This window comes from the organism of the source record quoted next, unplaced genomic scaffold, assembly GCF_019419815.1.
Source record: "Pyrus x bretschneideri cultivar Hongxiangsu unplaced genomic scaffold, Pyrus_bretschneideri_v1 Contig10, whole genome shotgun sequence".
NCBI classification, from domain to species: Eukaryota; Viridiplantae; Streptophyta; class Magnoliopsida; order Rosales; family Rosaceae; genus Pyrus; species Pyrus x bretschneideri.
The window spans coordinates 6319641-6340030 of record NW_025999391.1 but is presented as its reverse complement, the minus strand read 5'-3'; the positions used below and the strand labels follow the sequence as shown (position 1 = coordinate 6340030).

The 20390-nt window shown below is 37.1% G+C and overlaps 2 protein-coding genes and 1 pseudogene across 2 annotated transcripts; 1 reads left to right on the top strand and 2 right to left on the bottom strand.

Moving 5' to 3' along the window:
• Positions 1–307: 307 nt before the first annotated feature.
• LOC103961370 lies at positions 308–6036 on the bottom strand (annotated as a pseudogene).
• A 2458-nt stretch (positions 6037–8494) lies between these two features.
• On the top strand, positions 8495–9888 carry LOC125480448. The gene is made up of 3 exons (XM_048591336.1): positions 8495–9041; positions 9347–9474; positions 9604–9888. Exons 1-3 carry the CDS (start codon positions 8495–8497, stop codon positions 9886–9888), a joined length of 960 nt encoding a protein of 319 aa, XP_048447293.1.
• Positions 9889–13316: 3428 nt separating this feature from the next.
• Positions 13317–20079, bottom strand: LOC103959952 (pleiotropic drug resistance protein 1). Its single transcript, XM_009372341.3, is given in 25 exon segments — positions 13317–13519; positions 13522–13717; positions 13842–14096; positions 14202–14373; positions 14461–14688; positions 14794–14927; positions 15010–15093; positions 15200–15490; positions 15620–15952; positions 16049–16203; positions 16308–16370; positions 16448–16604; positions 16692–16795; positions 16882–17042; positions 17123–17439; positions 17529–17810; positions 17902–18203; positions 18287–18377; positions 18460–18513; positions 18650–18726; positions 18822–18981; positions 19084–19168; positions 19257–19345; positions 19459–19579; positions 19671–20079. Coding segments are annotated over 25 exon segments (4386 nt in total). The 5' UTR covers positions 19997–20079; the 3' UTR covers positions 13317–13370.
• Between the last annotated feature and the right edge of the window lie 311 nt (positions 20080–20390).

Here is a 20390-nt window from a genome sequence, read left to right as displayed (position 1 = left end):
GGGATGCGCTTCATCAAGGCTTTAGCTAGAATAATATATTCCGTATTGTGCACTTAAATTTGAATTCTCTCCAATAGTTTAAATTCAATTTGAATTTAACTTGAATAAAAGATATAAAAGTTTTTATGACTTTGGGATTAAATACTAAATCTAACACCAATTGTTTATAAGGAAAACTAACGAACAGTCCAAATAAACTTTAGTTTTAATGAAAAATGACAAATAAAAATGTAGAGAATAGTACCAGAGAAAGATAAAAATGTAGTTTTTCGTTAAAAGTGAACAGTACCAAAAATATTTCGTTAAAATTCCCTTGTTCATATTTATGCTAGGTGTATCAATAAAAAAATAGGGTTGTACCAAGAAAAATGTACACCATGAGTTTGTCAAGCCCAAATTACTTAATTAATTACCACATTTACAAACTTAGGAAAGGATTGACCAGTTACAAAAGGTTGCAACCCATAAGATCAAAGCAGTTCCTGCTTTCTTGATGTACAAGCAACGAAACCTTTCTATCTCCTCTGGAAGCTCAACTTCTTGATGGACAAGGCAAAGATGAGTGCAAAGAGTAGAGTGAATCCAACCACCACAGCTTCAACCACTCGGATAAACTCTTGCTTGAAGCCGATGTATTGCCTCATGAATTCTTCCACCGTTTCACCCGTCTCAAGCTTGTCCTGTATATCTCCAAACTGTGATGCAGCCAGTCCGTACAAGGTCCAATCCATCGGGCACGCCCAGTAGTACCATCTCCACCATATTGGAATCCTCTGCCATTGGCGAAATTAATGAACAGAATAAAAATCGCAGGATCAGAAAATAAAACATCAGTATAGGTTCTAACTTTTAAGGACAACAAAGCCTGCATTAGGACCTAAGGGCAAGCTACACTTACAGTTCGTGGGATGATGAACCCTGAGAAGAGATTCCATATTGCGTAACATGCGCTGGAAATTATAGCGGCAATGTGCTGGTTCGGCGTCAAGGCCACACCCATCATGCCATAGTAGATGAAGTACAAAAATGTGAAATACATGAAGAATAAGTAACACAAGAATTTAGCCACATTCCATTCAAACCCAATCATTGCATAAACTATGACACTGTAGAAAAGATCAAGTGCAAAAGCATACGGGATCTCAATTGTAACCTGCAATGAAATATAGAAACGGAGTAAGATAAGATAAATAATGCAAGTAGTCCTATAACTAAAACTTCATATAGCTTAATCTTAGTACAATGTATGATTAGCCACCTGTGCAAAGGTGTATGCCAAGGCAGAATACATTCCAGCAGCTCGTTCTCTATAGAAGACTGTTCTTTCGACATCCACAATGGGCTGCACAGTTGTAGAATTTTTGATACCGAGAAAGAGAACAGCAGCATACATCGAACCAATTGCATTGAAGAGATCCTTTTGGTTTTTTCTGTACTCAAAATTTTCTAAGTTACATTTGGAAGCACAACATATTGGTTAGAATATATCTATCTTTTTGTTTGGGCAGTGTGACTTAAGTTTTGGAGCCAAGGTTCGAGAACATTGTCCCAAACGTCAATTTGATGGCTGTGTACAGCGGATTGTGCCAATAGGACCAATGTTGTTTCCATAAGCAAGCTATGCATTGGGTTAAAAATGGCTGAGAGTATTGAGTAGGGAAATGAAGATCCTTGGAATCAGAAGCAGGGGTGCTTAGTTCTTTAATATGTTCTTTGTTTCGCCTGCAATTTATGCCATATATAAGTACGTTTTGTCGACAAATCTTGTTTACAAAGAGAGACATTCATTCATAAATGGTTTTTTTGGGCCGATAGGGTAATAAGCAAACCTGTACAGTTCTGAGTTCTTATACACTTCAGCAAAATCAATCTCCATAGCCATTTCTTTGGCTGACGAAGTGACTTCCAACATCCATGTTGCTGGATTGTAGCCATCCCTAATCTTACTGACGTTATCAATCCCCTATATATAAATGTGAATGCATTAGAAAAACCTTCAACAATTATAAGGCTATCGAGACTTGAAATTTGTTCCTTCACTATACCTCAAAGTACTTGATCAAATTGCAAGAATGGCTGCCTAATGATCCTACATAGATCTCTTGTCCTCCTTTCTTCAGTATGAATAGCTGCAACGACATGTTATATATATATATATATATATATATATATATATATATCATAGTCAAGTAGAAAAGACCAATCAAAATAGAGTTCAAAGTTCAAACAATTTCTATTAGAGATGATTTTGATTTTCACCTCATCGAAAGCATCAAATATGTCAATGCTTGGCTGATGGATGGTGCAGACGACTGTTCTTCCAGTGTCAACGGTGTTCCTAACTGCTCTCATAACAATGGCCGCAGCACTTGCATCCAAGCCTGAAGTCGGTTCATCCATGAATATTATGGAGGGGTTAGCCACTAGTTCAACCGCAATGGTCAGCCTCTTACGCTGCTCAGTTGAAACTGCTCGCACCAGGCAACCCTACTAATGCTTGCCTCAACGGATTCAGCTCCACAAGTCCCATCACTTCCTCAACGAACATCTGCAATCATGTCCAATTGAAAGTTAATGATCGACAATGAGGCCGGTAATTGCCTTAAAACAGGACCAAATTTTCCATCAGTTCATAAAGAATTAAATTTAAGCTTACAAATTAAGTTCATATACCACCTTCCTGGTTTCAGAATTGATTTCCGAAGATAAACGCAGCCATGCCAAGTACGTCAATGAGTCATAGACAGTAACATGAGGAGAGTGGATGTCATTCTGCTCACACTATCCAGAAATCCGGGCAAACGATTCTTGCTTTTTAGGGTACCCGGAAATTGTGATATTTCCCTCAATATATCCACCAGTTTTTATACCAGCCAGTACGTCCATTAGAGTTGTTTTACCAGCCCCACTCACTCCCATTAGAGCTGTCAAAACACCTGGCCTAAAAGCACCACTCACGCGCCTAAGGAGCACCAGTTTATCCTCGGGAACACCTTCATTCTTCATTTCCTGCAATTTCGATTTAAGGAAATGTCTCACAATATTGGATTTGCACAAGGTTGTCAAGTGTCAAACACATTGCATATACATTACCTGTGGCACGTCAACGGAGTATGTGATTTCATCAAAGGTGATGGAATGTGGTACGAACGGAGCATGTATCTATCATTTTGGATGGAGAAAACATGAAGGAAGTGGGAGAATTTTCTAATTATTTTTACCTTCCAACATTTGGATCATATCCGATGACATAATAGGTGATAAATACCCAAACCACAACTTCAACGCAGTTGATAGGGATCTTTAGGACCCACGTGGGAAGGGCATATGCCCACGGTGGAAAGAAGAGGAGGTTTCTCTGCTTATAAAATACTGGGAGCCTTGTAACAGTCATCGAAAGATCTGCCAGTCCATTGAACAAAACAACGACCATGGAGAAGAACAATACACCAGTATAAACTACCCCGTCATCTACTGAATTGCGATGCATCTCAGTTCGTAGGAATAATGTCATTGTAATCATAGCCATGATTGAGAGCTAAGAAAAATAAGTAAAAATTAAAAAAGATTAAAACTTGTAAGTTTGCGCGCAGCATGGAATGGGTCAAATAAAGTGAAAACAATACTTGGGCAAGCTTGAAAGGGTAGAAAAATGAGTTCCTCTTCATGAGTAAGAACTCCCTTGCAAAGCAAGCTTTCAACAGTTCAGTTTTACTAACGCCATACTTTTTCGTTGTTAATGCAGCTGGGTGGCTCTTGGCCTTGTCAAATGGAATTGCGAGTTCATGTGTAATGAACCTGTAAGGCTCATCTCTGCTTGCCCAATACTGGTCCTGATCTTTCCTTGATGTCACCTGCAAAATTAATGATTTATTCACACATGAAAAATTATATATGTGACACTTTTGTGTTAATGCTCAAACAAAAGCTATGTAGTGACCGACTTCTTGCAGGAAGTTCGCCACACCTTTCCTCTTGGGACATCTGAACCCCATGATTTGAAAAATTCAAGAACATTTTCACGAGGACCTTGGTACACAATGTGACCATCGGATAGCAGAACAATGTCATCAAACAGGTCATAAGTCTCAGGTGCTGGTTGCAGCAGTGAGATGAATGCAGTTTTTTTTCAGAATGTGAACATATTGCTTGATCAAATTCACAATTTGATACGTTGTGGAACTATCCAAACCCGTAGATATTTCGTCCATGAATAACGCCTTAGCCGGTCCAACAAGCATCTCACCTACTTACAGTTCATTGATTTATCAAAACTTCTCAAAAATTTATAAACCATGCTCTTTAATTTAAGAACTAGAATTATGTTTTTACCAGTTGTGACTCATTTCTTTTGTCCGCCGGAGATGCCCCTTATTAAGTTATCCCCAACCAAGGTATCTGAACATACATCTAATCCCAAAATCTGGAAAAATCAAATGAATTACCGATCAATAAAGTGTAATTTCAGAAAGTCCTCTTATAGTACAAAATATAAACGTGATTTTGCCTTTAGTATATATTCTGTCACCACTTGCTGTCTGGCCTTCTGATGCCACTGCCTATAATAACCGAAACAATGAATTAACAATACGCAAGTCGTTGATTAGATTGAAAACATAATTAACAACACACTAACTAACTAGTAGAACTCTCTAGTAGATATCTAAGTTCTGCTAAGTAGCTTTTCTTATTTCTCACCTTCACGTAGATATCTATGTCTGCATCCGGCTTGATATTCTCTTCTTTCTCTCGTCTGCTTAACTCTACTAGGATGTCACCACAATTTAAACCAACCACAAATAATCTTCGATTAATAGTCATCGGTTTGGTTATGAAAATTGAACAAAAGTCAGTTATCTAAGCCCACCATAACGGGCTCCGACCCCTTGGCATCTTGTAGAGAAGTTCAATGTTTCTCCGATTCTCCCATATGAACATCATGTTGGCTGGTGTAAGCAGCAGTCCTCTGAGGCACAAACTCATGCATGCCGTGACCATTGTAGGTCACACTTCCTGAAAACTGCACAACAATTATTGCTCAGATAAAATAGTGAAAAAAACCAACGGCAGCCCCTAAAGCTAAAATTGAAAATCTGAAATCATGATTGCATGTTGTCTAACCTGAAGATCCCGGTCAAGCTCTCCAGCCAAAGCCAACAAGATTGTGGTCTTTCCAGAACTCGGAGGACCCAACAGCAGTGTCATTCTGTACAACAAACACATGATCAACCAAGTCATTTTCTTTTCGACCAAAAAATAAAACACAGATGAACCAAATTTGCATCATTCTCTCACCTGCAAGGCCTAATGATCCTGCTAACATCTTTGAGGATAGACAAGTGCTTCTTCTTGCTAGGAAGAATATGAAGGGAGTTCAACAAACCCTTTGGAACCCGAAAAACAAGTAGTTCAGTAATAATGTATCAAAACTAAAAACGAAATGGTTACAAGATGGGTCCAAAGATTATATATGCAAACTCTAGTAGTTAATGATTTACCTCCACTATATTAACACAGTAATTAAAAACTGTCGGCAGAGCCCTGCTTCCTGCATAAGCTTCAGCAGGCAATTTTCAAATTCTGGAATCTAACTTCTATTTTTGGAATATCAATTCCAACTCTGAGATAAAAACAAGTAAAACAACCCCATTATTATCATAAACCGAGAAGATGGCAACACGCACAGTTACGAAAACTTTCAAATTCTTACCTATCAATGTGGCTCTTGAGTCTCAACAAGAAGTTCTCATGATCCTCCTCAGCTACTCCAACTAACCGCTCAATCAAGTTCTTCCTGTCTTGCACTTCAAGATTGCTCACGCCAACTTCGTTGGCATGGCCTTGAGGAGTAGAGAGCAGGCCTTTGTTCAAGCGCTGAAAAGTCGGAAGTCTCTGAAGAGCAGCCCATTTGAGAGCTTCCTCATCGTCCTCTCCACGTGAAGACGTTGAGAAAACATCGCTGCTATTGTCAATCCAAAAGGAAGAACTTCGTTTAAAACTATGGCCTGCTTTCTCAAGATTACAACTGATCTCCATTGAAGAAGAGCAGCTTGAACTTGGCCAGCTAGTAGCCTGAAACTAAAAACCAACAAAAACCCAAGTTTCTTTTCCTTCCAAAGTTCCAAACTTTATGAATTAAGATAACAAATTACTTGTGTTGATATACACCCACACGTACATATATATAGAAATTATGATGGAAAAGAAAGTATGATGGAAAAAGACTTCGGCTGTGTTGTTTGGTTGGCCACTTTCTCTAGCTTCTGTTGAAATTAATTTTATAGGAAGATGAGGTATTAATTGGTGCTATTAATTTCCTTGGATATCATGTTAAAAAAAATAAAAAAAAATTTGGTGGTAAAATTGGGGGTCAAAACAACTAACATTAACAAAACGTGTCTAAGGAAACCGAACAGCATCCTCAAAGATCGACCTATCCAGAAGAGGAGGAGCCTCGTACAAAGACCAATGTCGAACTTATGGCCTAAATCTGCCATACCATCGACGACTCTATTCTTCTCACGATAAACATGTGAAACCATGCAAATCTAATCCCTGCGTAATAACTCTCGGCAAGCAGTAATGAGATGAGCAAGAGGGTGCAGAGAGGAATTAAAATCCTTTACTAAAGTAATAGCCACAACAGAGTCCATTTCAATAAGCACTTTTCTATAACCCAATCTCCAAGCAAGACAGAAACCACGAAAAAGACCCCATAACTCAGCATTACGCACACTCCCCACACCAATATTTATGGTGAAACCAGCAATCCACTCACCTGCAGCAACACGTAAAATCCCACCAGCACTAGAGCACTCCTTGCCACTCTTCCTAATACCATCCACATTCAACTTGACATAATTTGGAGTTGGAGGAACCCAGGCTAAAAAAATCTTACTCTTCACGGGCTTATTACCAAAATGTTGCACCTCAAAGCAGAGCCAGCTTTTGGGGAGTGTGACCAGTTCTATTGCATAGGGCTCCAAAATTTTGGGAGCTCCAAAAATATTTTTTATTGAATATAATAATATATAAAAATGCTAATCAAATAATATATACTTGCGTAAAATATGTACGGAATTATATAAAATTATAATTGACAATGCTATGTTGGCAAAACTAATCAATTAAAAGGGAAGAACCCTACCGAGGCAAATAATTCAGTGTCAGAGACTCAGAGTCCACTTTTCTTCTCTCACACCAAAGTCCCATCGTTGTATCCCACTTTTCTTCTTTCACAACAGAGTCCTAGACGTTAGAATCCAAGACGTTGTCGCCAATGTCCCAGTCTGCTTCCCTTCTCTCTTCGTGCCATTGTCCTTGTTCCCACAAATTATTAAACCCTAATTTATAAATTCATGAAATTGAAGAGAAACTTCTGAATCATGAAGACAATTCAATTGATCAAAGTGATGTAGACTTTGATTAAAGTAAGATATTTACTAATTTAAGTATATTGACTTGGAATTTGAGGATTTGGGCATTTCTCATCTATAATGATTTTTTTTTCTTTTGTACTTTTTAGGGCAGAATCAAGAGGAGAGCAGTCACAAAAAATCACTAGATGCACACGTATTGCAGACTATCAGGTTTCATTGTTCATACTTACTACAATTTTATTGGGATCTTGTTTGAGATATAAAAGATGACACCTTCTAGAAAATATCTATTTGACTACTTGAAACGTCGAAGAAGAAGAAAAGTTGAACAATTGACTCATTCTAAAAAATGAGCTATTGATAGGTTCTTTCTGAAAGAAAAAGAACCACAAAGTTCAGTGAATGATTTAATTTCGGAACAATAGGATGACAATGAGAAATTAGTTGATGATTTGGGCAATGATGAAATTGATGACGACCTTGATGAGAATGATAATCATGAGGATGCTCCTATTGTCACTGATCAATTGAGTGAGTCCATTCCCTCAAACATTTATGATCCTCAAACTTGGGATAGTCTTGAGCCTAAATGGATTGATTTGTTGGCAGAAAAAAGTCATGCAAGAGATCTATCAATTGAGAAAGATCTTAAAGATCAGTTTAATAGGTATTTAAATATAGCATTTTACACTCGATACTTATCCAATGGAGAGAAACATGATAGAGATTGGCTAGTCTATTCAAAGGATGTTGATAAAGTGTTATGTTTTTGTTGCAAATTGTTCAAGAAAGGGCATCTCAAAGGCCAATTAGCAAATAAGGGCTACAAAGATTGGACACATCTCAATGTGAGACTAAAAAAGCATGAAAACAGTTTTGATCACATCTCGAACTTGACCACTTGGATTGATTTGCGTCCTAGATTGCAGAAAAACGAAACAATTGACAAAGTTGTGCAAGACCAGATCAAGAAATAAAAAGAGCATTGGAGAGAGTTACTATGAAGGTTGATTTCCATTGTGAAATATCTAGCTAAATACACATTGGCTTTTCGTGGAAATAACGATACGCTTTATCAAGAAAGTAATGGAAATTTTATGGGCCTAGTTCAAATGATGGCTGAATCCGATCCATTGATAAAGAATCATCTTCAACGCTTCCAAAATAATGAGATTTGTTATCATTATCTTAGTCCTACCATCCAGAAAGAGTTGATATTGTTGATATCTTGTGAAATCGAAGCTGCAATCATTCAAAAAGTCAAAGAAGCTAAATATTTTACCGTGATACTTGATTGTACTCCTAATTTTAGCCGCCAAGAACAGATGACCTTGATCATAAGATGTGTGAATGTGAACAGTACTCCAGTAAAAGTAGAAGAATATTTTTTGCAATATTTGATTGTGAGTAACACATCAGGACTTCTTGAAGAGTTGCATAATGTATTAAAAGTTCTTGATCTTGATATTGATGATGTGAAAGGGCAATGTTATGATAATGGATCAAATATGAAAGGGAGACACCAAGGTGTACAAAAGAGGCTTTTGGATATAAATCCTAGGGCAATGTACACTCCATGTGGTTGCCATAGTCTTAACTTAACACTTTGTAATATGGAAAACTCTTGTGGCAAAGCGAAAGACTTCTTTGGAACAGTACAACGTATTTACAGCTTGTTCGCAAATTCTACAAAACGATGGTTGATTTTGAAAGAAGATGGGAAAGCCGTGTTGCGAGTGCTAAAGCAATTCAATCACAACCTCTACAAATAAAAAAAGCTTTACTCCAATTAGCAGAAAGTGATAGTGACTTAGTAACAAGAAATGCAACCAAATCTTTGGCAACATACGACATTGGGAATTTTGAATTTTTATTGGGCATGACTATTTGGTATGAAATATTGGTTGTTGTTAATGAGTTTAGTAAAGATTTGCAATCTAATGACATGCTTATTAATGTTGCTATAGAACAAGTACAAGGATTGATCACTTATTTTGAAAAGTACATAAAAACTAGGTTTGTGGAGGCTATGATGAATGCTAAAAAACTTGCTATTGAAATGGAAATTGATCCTGTATTACCAGAAAAGTGTCAAGTTCGTAGAAAAACACATTTTGATGAGAATGAAGGTGAATCGTCCCAACCAAATGAACAATGAACGGAGGAATCTTTTAGGGTTCATTACTTCTTGTATATAATAAATCAAGCTATTGGTTCACTGAAGAGAAGGTTTGAAGAATATCAAGTGTATGATGATATATTTGGGTTTTTGTTCACTTCAGAACAGTTGAATTTGATGGACAATGATAAATTGAAAGATTGTTGTCATCGGCTACAAAACTTTCTCAAGAAAGACGAGCTCTTTGATGTTGATGGGGATGCATTATTAATAGAGTTGAAGCTTTTACAAGAGCATTTGCCAAAAGAAATAAAGATATCCATTGACATATTGAACTACTTGAAGAGGATGCGTTGTTTCCCGATTGTACGAAGAGCCATCTTTAAGTGAAACTTCAGTGCTAGACTTTTTTAAGTTTTGTTGGTTTCTTTAGATTGAACTTATTGTTAGTTATTAGTACTATGGTTACTTTGTAGCTTTCTTTACATTTAATAATATTTAGAAACAGATGGTTAGTGAGTTTTAAAGTTTATTTCGATATTACTTTTTAGCATCAATACATTGTTCAATTTTGTTAAGATGTCTTATAAGAAGGGTCCCTTTTATGAATTTCGCACATGGTACCCGAAATCTTAGAGATGGCCCTGCCTCAAACCACTCTTTAGTAGCTTTGAAAATAAGAATCTGAGGTTGAATTGGGAAAACAAAATCAGACGCGAAAATGCTTAAATTCCACCATTTCCATAACCACCCAACAAGCAAAGGCAAAAATACACCACCAAACCAGATTATGGCATAGCAATATTCTCGAAAAAAGATTCACTCTGATCCAATCATGAAAGTCAATAACAACCTAGTACAGTAAATTTGAATGCATACCGAATTAACTCCACACTAACTTTGCACGATCACACCATCGAAGAATATGATCAATAGGTTCAACACAAATTTCACAAAAGTCACAATAGGAATTACCAGTCATACCTCTCTGCTCATTGCAAAGCAATTCCCAATGCAGAGTCAACCATAAAAAATGAAGCACTCGAGTAGGTAGCTTAAGCTTCCATATATCACTCCAACTCCAATCGGCAAAAACTTCATTATCAAAAAGGAGAGCTAAACCTGTAGGCTGGCATGCCTAAGAAATCTTATTGTAGAAAAGGAAGAATCTCAAGAGGAGGATCGACATGCCAAACAAGAGAAGATGAGAAAAGCCCTAAATTGGCTAATTTATCAGCAATTGCATTCCCTTCTTGAAATGTATGGGTACAACAAAAAACCATGTGCTGCAATCGAGAAATACAGTTTCCACAACAAGTCTGAAGCGACCTACGAGGAAAAAGAAATCATGAGCAAAGCAAGATACCACACTAGAAGAGTCATTTTCAAGCCATAAATTTTACCAACCACGTGCATGAGCTAACTCGATAGCAAGAATGATAGCATAAAGTTATGCTGCCTGCAATCCTCGTTGATGCACTATTTGCAAATTTTTACGTAAATCCATACTAGTGGCAGCTGATAGTTGGGTACTACTAAATCCTTGCAACTCGAGATTATCGGTACGCCTTGACGCTGGTAGTGAGAGTAATCAAATTTCCCCTAAATTTAAAAAGATAGCTATAATTCTATAGAGTCTAAATTTTTGTTATTTTTCCAAATTTTCCATTTATGGGGAGAGGGCAATTGTTGTAGTATCATATGACGTCACCAGCAACGTGACCCATGCATTTAACCACTCGTGAGCTGTGGCATTTGAAAGCACTTCCTTATATAGATTCCTTTTAACCCAAAATTAGCGTAAAAAATCAAAATTTAACAACACACGAAGGTGAAGGAAAGTTTGATTTGTTATTTGCTAAAGGAAATTGTTATTAGCACTCTAAATATCTTATTCTATACGCCAAACTTTATATATTAGGAAAGAAAAATACACTTGTGAGGAGTGTAAAATGAGATTTTTGGAGTGCCCATAATATTTCCCCTTGCTAAAATGAGACTTTTACGTTGGTCTCAGGTTACATACAAATTGAGTTGGCTACTCATCACAGTTAAGTATGTGCTTCATTAAGGTGTTAGCTAGAACAGTTTGTTCCGTACTTGAGCGGCGTTAACTAGAACAATATATTCAGTAATATGTGCTTAAGTCTGAATTCTTTAACAACTTAATTAACTTCGAATTTAATATTGAAAATTTTGAGTAGAAATTTCATTGTCCCATATTGGCCATTCCTAAAAGGTTTCCTCACTTTATAAGGTTTTGTCTCTTATAGATAGTGATTGGAGTAATGGACCTTTGAGAATGAAATTGGGCTCAACCTTGGGGTTGGGTTTTGGGGTGTACTAATTAACTAATAATTAATATATCATTAATTATCAAAAGATGGGCTCTTGAGCTCTGAAAATTAAATTCTTTAATTAATTATTATTTTTTAATTAATTTCGAATTTAATTAAATTATTTTTGAACAGACTCATCTTTTCAGATGAAGTCTGAAGCCAATGGAAAAACGCAGAGAGCACAGTACCCCTCTGAAGAGATGTCTCCCAACAGTCACATCCCATTCTCATACCTATTGCGAACATGCATAATCCCACTATATATACATCCATCTGTATGGCATTTAGAACACAGAAATTATCAAATTCTTCTTCTACATTCCTAAACCTTCTTACTGAGAGAATCACACATAAATTCACCAGAAGTTAAGTTTTCCGGTGCTGGAATTCTAACTTAATCGTTAAATCCTGGTGAAGTAGATGTCTGTAGAACTACAAACATTGAGTAGGGACGAAATTTCTATTTCAAGGACATTGCGGTACGCAAGCCTCGATCTTCAAGTTGTCTGTTTTATATTTTTGTTTTGTTCATACTTTGTTAATTTCCTATTCGCATTTATTATTTATTAGCATGTATAATTTTATCACAGATTGTTGACATATATCCAACATTTAACTTGAATAAAAGATATAAAAGTTTTTAGGGAAACTTGATATAGGTCCAATTTTTTGAGCCAATAGTAGGAATAGTCCAATTTATTAAAATAAGTCCAATTCCTTAAATCTTATTATTTTATTATCAATATTTATCTCTTCAATGATAAGATTTATTATAAAAATCAAATTTCTTCCTAATTATCTCTTTGATTATTTTTTTTTTTTTGTTCTTTCTTGTTCTTTATCCCATTTTAAACCCCATTTTTATATTTTGTTTTTTATTTATATAATCAACCTATATCACAGGTTAATTATATTTATCTACCTATATGACATATTCTTTTTTATAATCAAGTAAGATTCATGTGTTTTGCTTGTAGATATATTATGTTTTTGCTACCTTTTAGTTAGGTTTCATATCTTACTTATAGGTATGATATACATTCATATATTTGTTACTTGAGTTAGGGTATAATAATTTGCAGATAGATTTATGTCAATATATATATATATATATATATATATATATTTTTTTTTTTTGTTATAAGATATTAATTAATTTTTTTTTTGTTATAAGATATTAATTATATTTTTTGGGGTTGAAAATGCATAATATTAGAAGATTTTAATTGATTTTTAATATTTTTAAAAAATATAAAATGAGCATTAAAAAAAAAAATACATATAATTAGGTAATTGGACTCACTCCTAAAAACCATCTATGTTTTTGGATCTGGATCTAAAAACCCCAAGTTTTTATGGATTTGGGATTAAATACTAAATCTAACACTTCAATTTTAAATACTAATTGTTTATATTTATGCTAGGTGTATAAAAAAAAAAAAAAATAGGGCTCTATCAAGAAGAAATGTCCACCGTGAGTTTGCCAAACAAAGAGCCCAAATTACTACTAAATTAATTACTACATTTACAAACTTAGGAAAAGATTGACCAATTACAAATAGTTGCAACACATAAGATCAAAGCAGTTCCTGCTTTCTTGATGTACAAGCAACAAAACCTTTTTATCTCCTCTGGAAGCTCAACTTCTTGATGGACAAGGCAAAGATGAGTGCAAAGAGTAGAGTGAATCCAACAACCACAGCTGCAACCACTCCGATAAATTCTTGCTTGAAGCCGAAGTATTGCCTCATGAATTCTTCCACCGTTTCACCCGTCTCGAGCTTGTCCTGTATATCTCCAAACTGCGATGTAGCCAGTCCGTACAAGGTCCAAGCCATCGGGCACGCCCAGTAGTACCACCTCCACCATACAGGAATCCTCTGCCGTTGGCAAAATGAACACGAATCAGAATCGTAGGATCAGAAAAAAAAACATAAGTATAGGTCCTAACTTTTAAGGACACCAAAGCCTGCATTAGGAGCTAAGGGGCAAGCAACACTTAACAGTTCGTGGGATTATGAACCCTGAGAAGAGATTCCATATTGCGTAAAATGCGCTGGAACTTATAGCGGCAATGTGCTGGTTCGGCGTCAAGGCCACACCCATCATGCCATAGTAGGTGAAGTACAAAAATGTGAAGTACATGAAGAATAGGTACCACAAGAATTTAGCCACGGTCCATTCAAACCCAATCGTTGCGTAAACTATGACACTGTAGAAAAGAGCTTGTACAAAAACATACGGGATCTCAATTGTAACCTGCAACGAAATATAGAAACGGAGTAAGATAAGACAAATACTGCAAATAGTCCTATAACTAGAACTTAATATAACTTAATCTTAGCACAATGTATGATTAGCCACCTGCGCAAAGGCGTATGCCAAGGCAGAATACATTCCAGCAGCTCGTTCTCTGTAGAAGACTGTTCTTTCGACATCCACAACAGGCTGCACAGTTGTAGAATTTTTGATACCGAGAAAGAGAACAGCAGCGTACATCGAACCAATTGCATTGAAGAGATCCTTTTGCTTTTTTCTGTACTCAAAATTTTCAAAGTTACATTTGGAAGCAAAACATATTGGTTAGAATACATCTATCTTTTGTTTGGGCAGTGTGACTTACGTTTTGGAGCCAAGGTTCCAGAACATTGTCCCAAACATCAATGCTACAAAGGTTGTGTAGATCAACCTGATGGCTGTGTACTGCGGATTGCGCCAATAGGACCAATGTTGTTTCCATAAGCAAGCTATGCATTGGGTTAAAAATGGCTGAGAGTATTGAGTAGGGAAATGGAGATCCTTGGAACCAGGAGCAGGGGTGCTTAGTTCTTTAATAAGTGCTTTGTTTCTCCTGCAATTTATGGCATATATAAGTACATTTCGTCGACAAATCTTGTTTGCAAAGAGAGACATTCTTTCGTAAATGGTTTTTTAGGCCGATAGGCAATAAGCAAACCTGTACAGTTCTGAATTCTTATACACTTCAGCAAAATCAATCTCCATAGCCATTTCTTTGGCTGACGAAGTGACTTCCAACATCCATGTTGCTGGATTGTAGCCATCCCTAATTTTACTGACGTTATCGATCCCCTATATATAAATGTGCATGCATTAGAAAAACCTTCAACAATTATAAGGCTACCGAGACTTGAAAGTTCTTCCTTCACTATACCTCAAAGTACTTGATCAAATTGCAAGAATGGCGGCCTAATGGCCCTGCGTAGATCTCTTGTCCTCCTTTCTTCAGTAGGAATAGCTGCAACGACATGTTATATATGTATATCATACTCAAGTAGAAAAGACCAATCAAAATAGAGTTCAAAGTTCAAACAATTTATATCATAGAAGATTTTGATTTTCACCTCATCGAAAGCATCAAATATGTCAATGCTTGGCTGATGGATGGTGCAGACGACTGTTCTTCCAGTGTCAACGGTGTTCCTAACTGCCCTCATAACAATGGCCGCAGCTCTTGCATCCAAGCCTGAAGTCGGTTCATCCATGAATATTATGGAGGGGTTAGCCACTAGTTCAACCGCAATGGTCAGCCTCTTACGCTGCTCAGTTGAAAGACCGCTGGCACTAGGCAACCCTACTAATGCTTGCCTCAACGGATTCAGCTCCACAAGTCCCATCACTTCCTCAACGAACATCTGCAATCATGTCCAATTGAAAGTTAATGATCGACAATGAGGCCGGTAATTGCCTTAAAACAGGACCAAATTTTCCATCAGTTCATAAAGAATTAAATTTAAGCTCACAAATTAAGTTCATATACCAACCTTCCTGGTTTCAGAATTGATTTCTGAAGATAAACGCAGCCATGCCGAGTACATCAATGATTCATAGACAGTAACATGAGGAGAGTGGATGTCATTCTGCTCACAATATCCAGAAATCCGTGCAAACGATTCTTGCTTTTTTGGGTACCCGGAAATTGTGATATTTCCCTCAATATATCCACCAGTTTTTCTACCAGCCAGTACGTCCATTAGAGTTGTTTTACCAGCCCCACTCACTCCCATTAGAGCTGTCAAAACACCTGGCCTAAAAGCACCACTCACTTGCCTAAGGAGCACCAGTTTATCCTCGGGAACACCTTGATTCTTCATTTCCTGCAATTTCGATTCAAGAAAATGTCTCACAATATTGGATTTGCACAAGGTTGTCAAGTGTCAAACACATTTTAACTTTGGTTGCATATACATCACCTGTGGCATGTCCACGGAGTATGTGATATCATCAAAGGTGATGGAATGTGGTTCGAACGGAAGAACCATTCCTCTTTTCTTGTTACCATTTGTGTCATTAGTAGCTTCTTTTGTAACTGAGGAGGACCTGGAGGAGTTACTTCCATCTCTATTTTCTGTACATTCAAAAAATTTAATTTTCGTCAAAATGATCAAAAAATTAATGCCGGATAGAACTATTGCGCACAAAACCGACATACACGAATGTTAGATGTATTACCTCTACTAATTTGAGGAGTTGAGGTAGGATCTTCCGACTTAACAGTCTGTGGATTCCCAATTGCTGCACAATGTTTTATATTTATGAGTAACTCTTGCTTCGAAGATATGGGTGCAAATAATTAAGATGAAAGTACTCACGCTTTAGAAATGTGAGAGCCAAAGTGAAAAAAATGTTGAATATAAGCATGTATCCAGCCAATACTCCCACGCCAATCCAATACCAATAAGGCTCTGTGAAGAATCCCCGCGACTTCAGAACAGCGACTCCTAATGGTTCCGTTGAGTTCGGAAGAACCTTCAAGGTAAAATAGAAAATTAGACTATGAATTGGGAACAAAACACAAACTAGAATGTTTGAAATGGTTAATGGTCAAAGGAATACATGTCTCCAACTCTTTCCGAGGAACTCATTGACTACTATTGCATTCTGTCCGTACATCAAAGGCGAAATCCAGTAGCCCCATATCCACCATTTCTTTATATCCTCTGCGCCATGCAAGCCAAAAGATAAATACACAAGTTCAAATAACAGCTAGTAATCAAACATGAAGTGTCTTTTTTTACTGTTATACCTCTTGACAGGACAAAACCACCCAAGGCGAAAAGCACGAGAAGAGCAAATGATCCAAATGTGTTGGCAATAGTCATGGTTCTACCAACTCCACCAATGAATCGAAACAACCCTGAAGCCATCTGATTGATGAGTAAGAGTAGAAAGTATTGCTTGAACAACCTGCATAATGGGCATGAATATCTGTCATTTCGGATGGAGAAAACATGAAAAAAGTGGGAGAATTTTCTAGTTATTTTTACCTTCCAACATTTGGATCGTATCCGATGACATAATAGGTGGTAAATACCCAAACCACAACTTCAATGCAGGTGATAGGGATCTTTAGGATCCACGTGGGAAGGGCATATGCCCACGGTGGAAAGAAGAGGAGGTTTCTCTGCTTATAAAATACAGGGAGCCTTGTAACAGTCATCGAAAGATCCGCCAGTCCATTGAACATAACAGCAACCAGGGAGAAGAACAAAGCACCGGCATAAACTACCCCGTCATCTACTGAATCGTGATGCATCTCAGTTCGTAGGAACAATGTCATTGTAATCATAGCCATGATTGAGAGCTAAAAAAAATAAGGAAAAATAAATAAAGATTAAAAACATGTAAGTTTGAGCGCAGCATGGAATGAGTCAAATAAAGTGAAAACAGTACTTGGGCAAGCTTGAAAATGTAGACAAATGAGTTCCTCTTCATGAGCAAGAACTCCCTTGCAAAGCAAGCTTTCAACAGTTCAGTTCTACTAACGCCATACTTTTTTGTTGTTAATGCAGCTGGGTGGCTCTTGGCCTTGTCAAATGGAGTTGCGAGTTCATCTGTAAGTTTGCGTCCGACATGGAATGATTGGAATGCCTCGACAAATTCTTCAACTGTAATGAACCTGTAAGGCTCATCTCTGCTTGCCCAATACTGCTCCTGATCTTTCCTTGATGTCACCTGCAACATTTATGATTTATTCACACACGGAAAATTATATATGTGACACTTTTATGTGTAATGCTCAAACAAAAGCTATGTAGTGACCTACTTCTTGCAGAAAGTCCGCCACGCCTTTCCTCTCCGGACATCTGAACCCCATGGATTCGAAAAATTCAAGAACATTTTCGCGAGGACCTTGGTACACAATGTGACCATCGGAAAGGAGAACAATGTCATCAAACAGTTCATAAGTTTCGGGTGCTGGTTGCAGCAGTGAGATGAATGCGGTGCCATTCAGAATGTGAACATATTGCTTGATCGAATTCACGATTTGATATGTTGTGGAACTATCCAAACCCGTAGATATTTCGTCCATGAATAAAGCCTTGGCTGGTCCAACCAGCATCTCACCTACATACAATTCATGGTTTTATCAATTCTCCCAAACTTGTAAATCATGCTCTTTAATTTAAGAACTAGAATTATGTTTTTACCAGTTGTGACTCGTTTCTTTTGTCCGCCGGAGATGCCTCTTATTAAGTTATCCCCAACCAAGGTATCTGCACATACATCTAATCCCAAAATCTGGAAAAATCAAATGAATAACTGATCAATAAGTGTAATTTTCAGAAAATCCTTCTAGTACAAAATATAAACGTGATTTTACCTTTAGTATATAATCTGTCACCACTTGTGCCCTCTGGCTTTCTGATGCCACTGCCTATATTAACAGAAACAGTGAATTACCACATGTATCGTTGATTATATCGAAAACATAACTAACAAAACACTAACTAACTAGTAGAACTCTCAAGTAGATATCTAAGTTCTGCTAAGTAGCTTTTCTTATTTCTCACCTTCATGTAGATATCTATGTCTGCATCCGGCTTAATATTCTCTTCTTTCTCTCGTCTACTTAACTCTACTAGGATCTCTGTGATAAGTCAAACCAACCACGAATAACCTTCGATTAATAGAGTCATCGGTTTGATTCTGAATATTGAACAAAAGTCAGTTATCTAAACCCACCATAACGGGCTCCGACCCCCTGGCATCTTGCAGAGAAGTTCAATGTTTCTCCGACTGTCAATTCTCCCATATGGACATCATGTTGACTGATATAGGCAGCAGTCCTCTGAGGCACAAACTCATGCATGCCGTGACCATTGTAGGTCACTCGTCCTGAAAACTGCACAACAATTATTACTCAGATAAATTAGTGACAAAAACCAACAGCAACCCCTAAAGCTAAAATCGAAAAACCTGAAATCCAGATTTCGTGTTGTTTAACCTGAAGATCCTGGTCAAGTTCTCCAGCCAAAGCCAACAAGAGCGTGGTCTTTCCAGAACTCGGAGGACCCAAAAGCAGTGTCATTCTGTACAACAAACAGATGATCAACCAAGTCATTTTCTTTTCGACCAAAAAATAAAACACAGATGAACCAATTTGCAACACTCTCTCACCTGCAAGGCCTAATGATCCCACTAACATCTTTGAGGATAGACGAGTGCTTCTTCTTGCTAGGAAGAATATGAAGGGAGTTCAACAAACCCTTTGGAACCCGAAAATAAATAGTTCATTAAGAATGTATCCAAACTAAAAACGAAATGGTTACAAGACGGGTCCAAAGATTATATATGCAAACTCTAGTAGTTAATCATTTACCTCCACCATATTAACACAGTAATTAAAAACTGTTGGCAGAGCCCTGCTTCCTGCATAAGCTTCAGCTGCAATTTTCAAATTCTGGAATCTAACTTCAATTTTCGGAATATCAATTCCAACTCTGAGATAAAAATCAAGTAAAACAACCCCATTATTATAAAAAACCGAGAAGATGGCAACACGCAGAGTTGCAAAAACTTTCGTATTCTTACCTATCAATGCGGCTCTTGAGTCTCAACAAGAAGTTCTCATGATCCTCCTCAGCTACTCCAACTAACCGCTCGATCAATATCTTCCTGTCTTTCACTTCAAGATTGCTCAGGTCAACTTCGTTGGCATGGCCTTGAGGAGTAGAGAGCAGGCCTTTGTTCAAGCGCTGAAAAGTCGGAAGCCTCTGAAGAGCAGCCCATTTGAGAGCTTCCTCATCGTCCTCTCCATGAGAAGACGTTGAGAAAACTTCGCTTCCCTTGTCAATCCAGAAGGAAGAATTTCGTGTAAAACTGTGGCCTGCTTTCTCAAGATTACAACTGATCTCCATTGAAGAAGAACAGCTTGAACTTGGGTAGCTACTAGCTTGAAATTATAAACCAACAAAAACCCAAGTCCCCTTTCCTTCCAAAATATGTGTGGATATATATACACACACATATATATATATATGGAAAGTATGGTGGAAAAAGGCTTTTTGGCTATGTTTTAGTCGGCCACCTTCTGTAGCTTTTGCAGAAATTAATTTTAATAGGAAGATAATATATTAATTTGTGCTGTTAATTTCAGTGGGGTTGCTCCATGTCATGATCCTAAGTTTAGTGCTGGCATTAGACATCATGGATGAGATCATGACAATGTCCCCCTTATGTGTATTTCTATTTTTATCTTAATAAGATTATGGGGTTGAAAAAAAAAAAAAAAAAACAGAGGATGAAATCATG

Coding starts and splice junctions, on each gene's coding strand:
- LOC125480448 (XM_048591336.1), top strand. CDS start 8,495: ATGGCTGAATCCGATCCATTGATAAAGAATCATCTTCAACGCTTCCAA. Junction 9,042..9,346: donor CTTCTTTGGAACAGTACAAC/GTATTTACAGCT, acceptor ATGTTGCTATAG/AACAAGTACAAGGATTGATC. Junction 9,475..9,603: donor TATTACCAGAAAAGTGTCAA/GTTCGTAGAAAA, acceptor GGTTCACTGAAG/AGAAGGTTTGAAGAATATCA.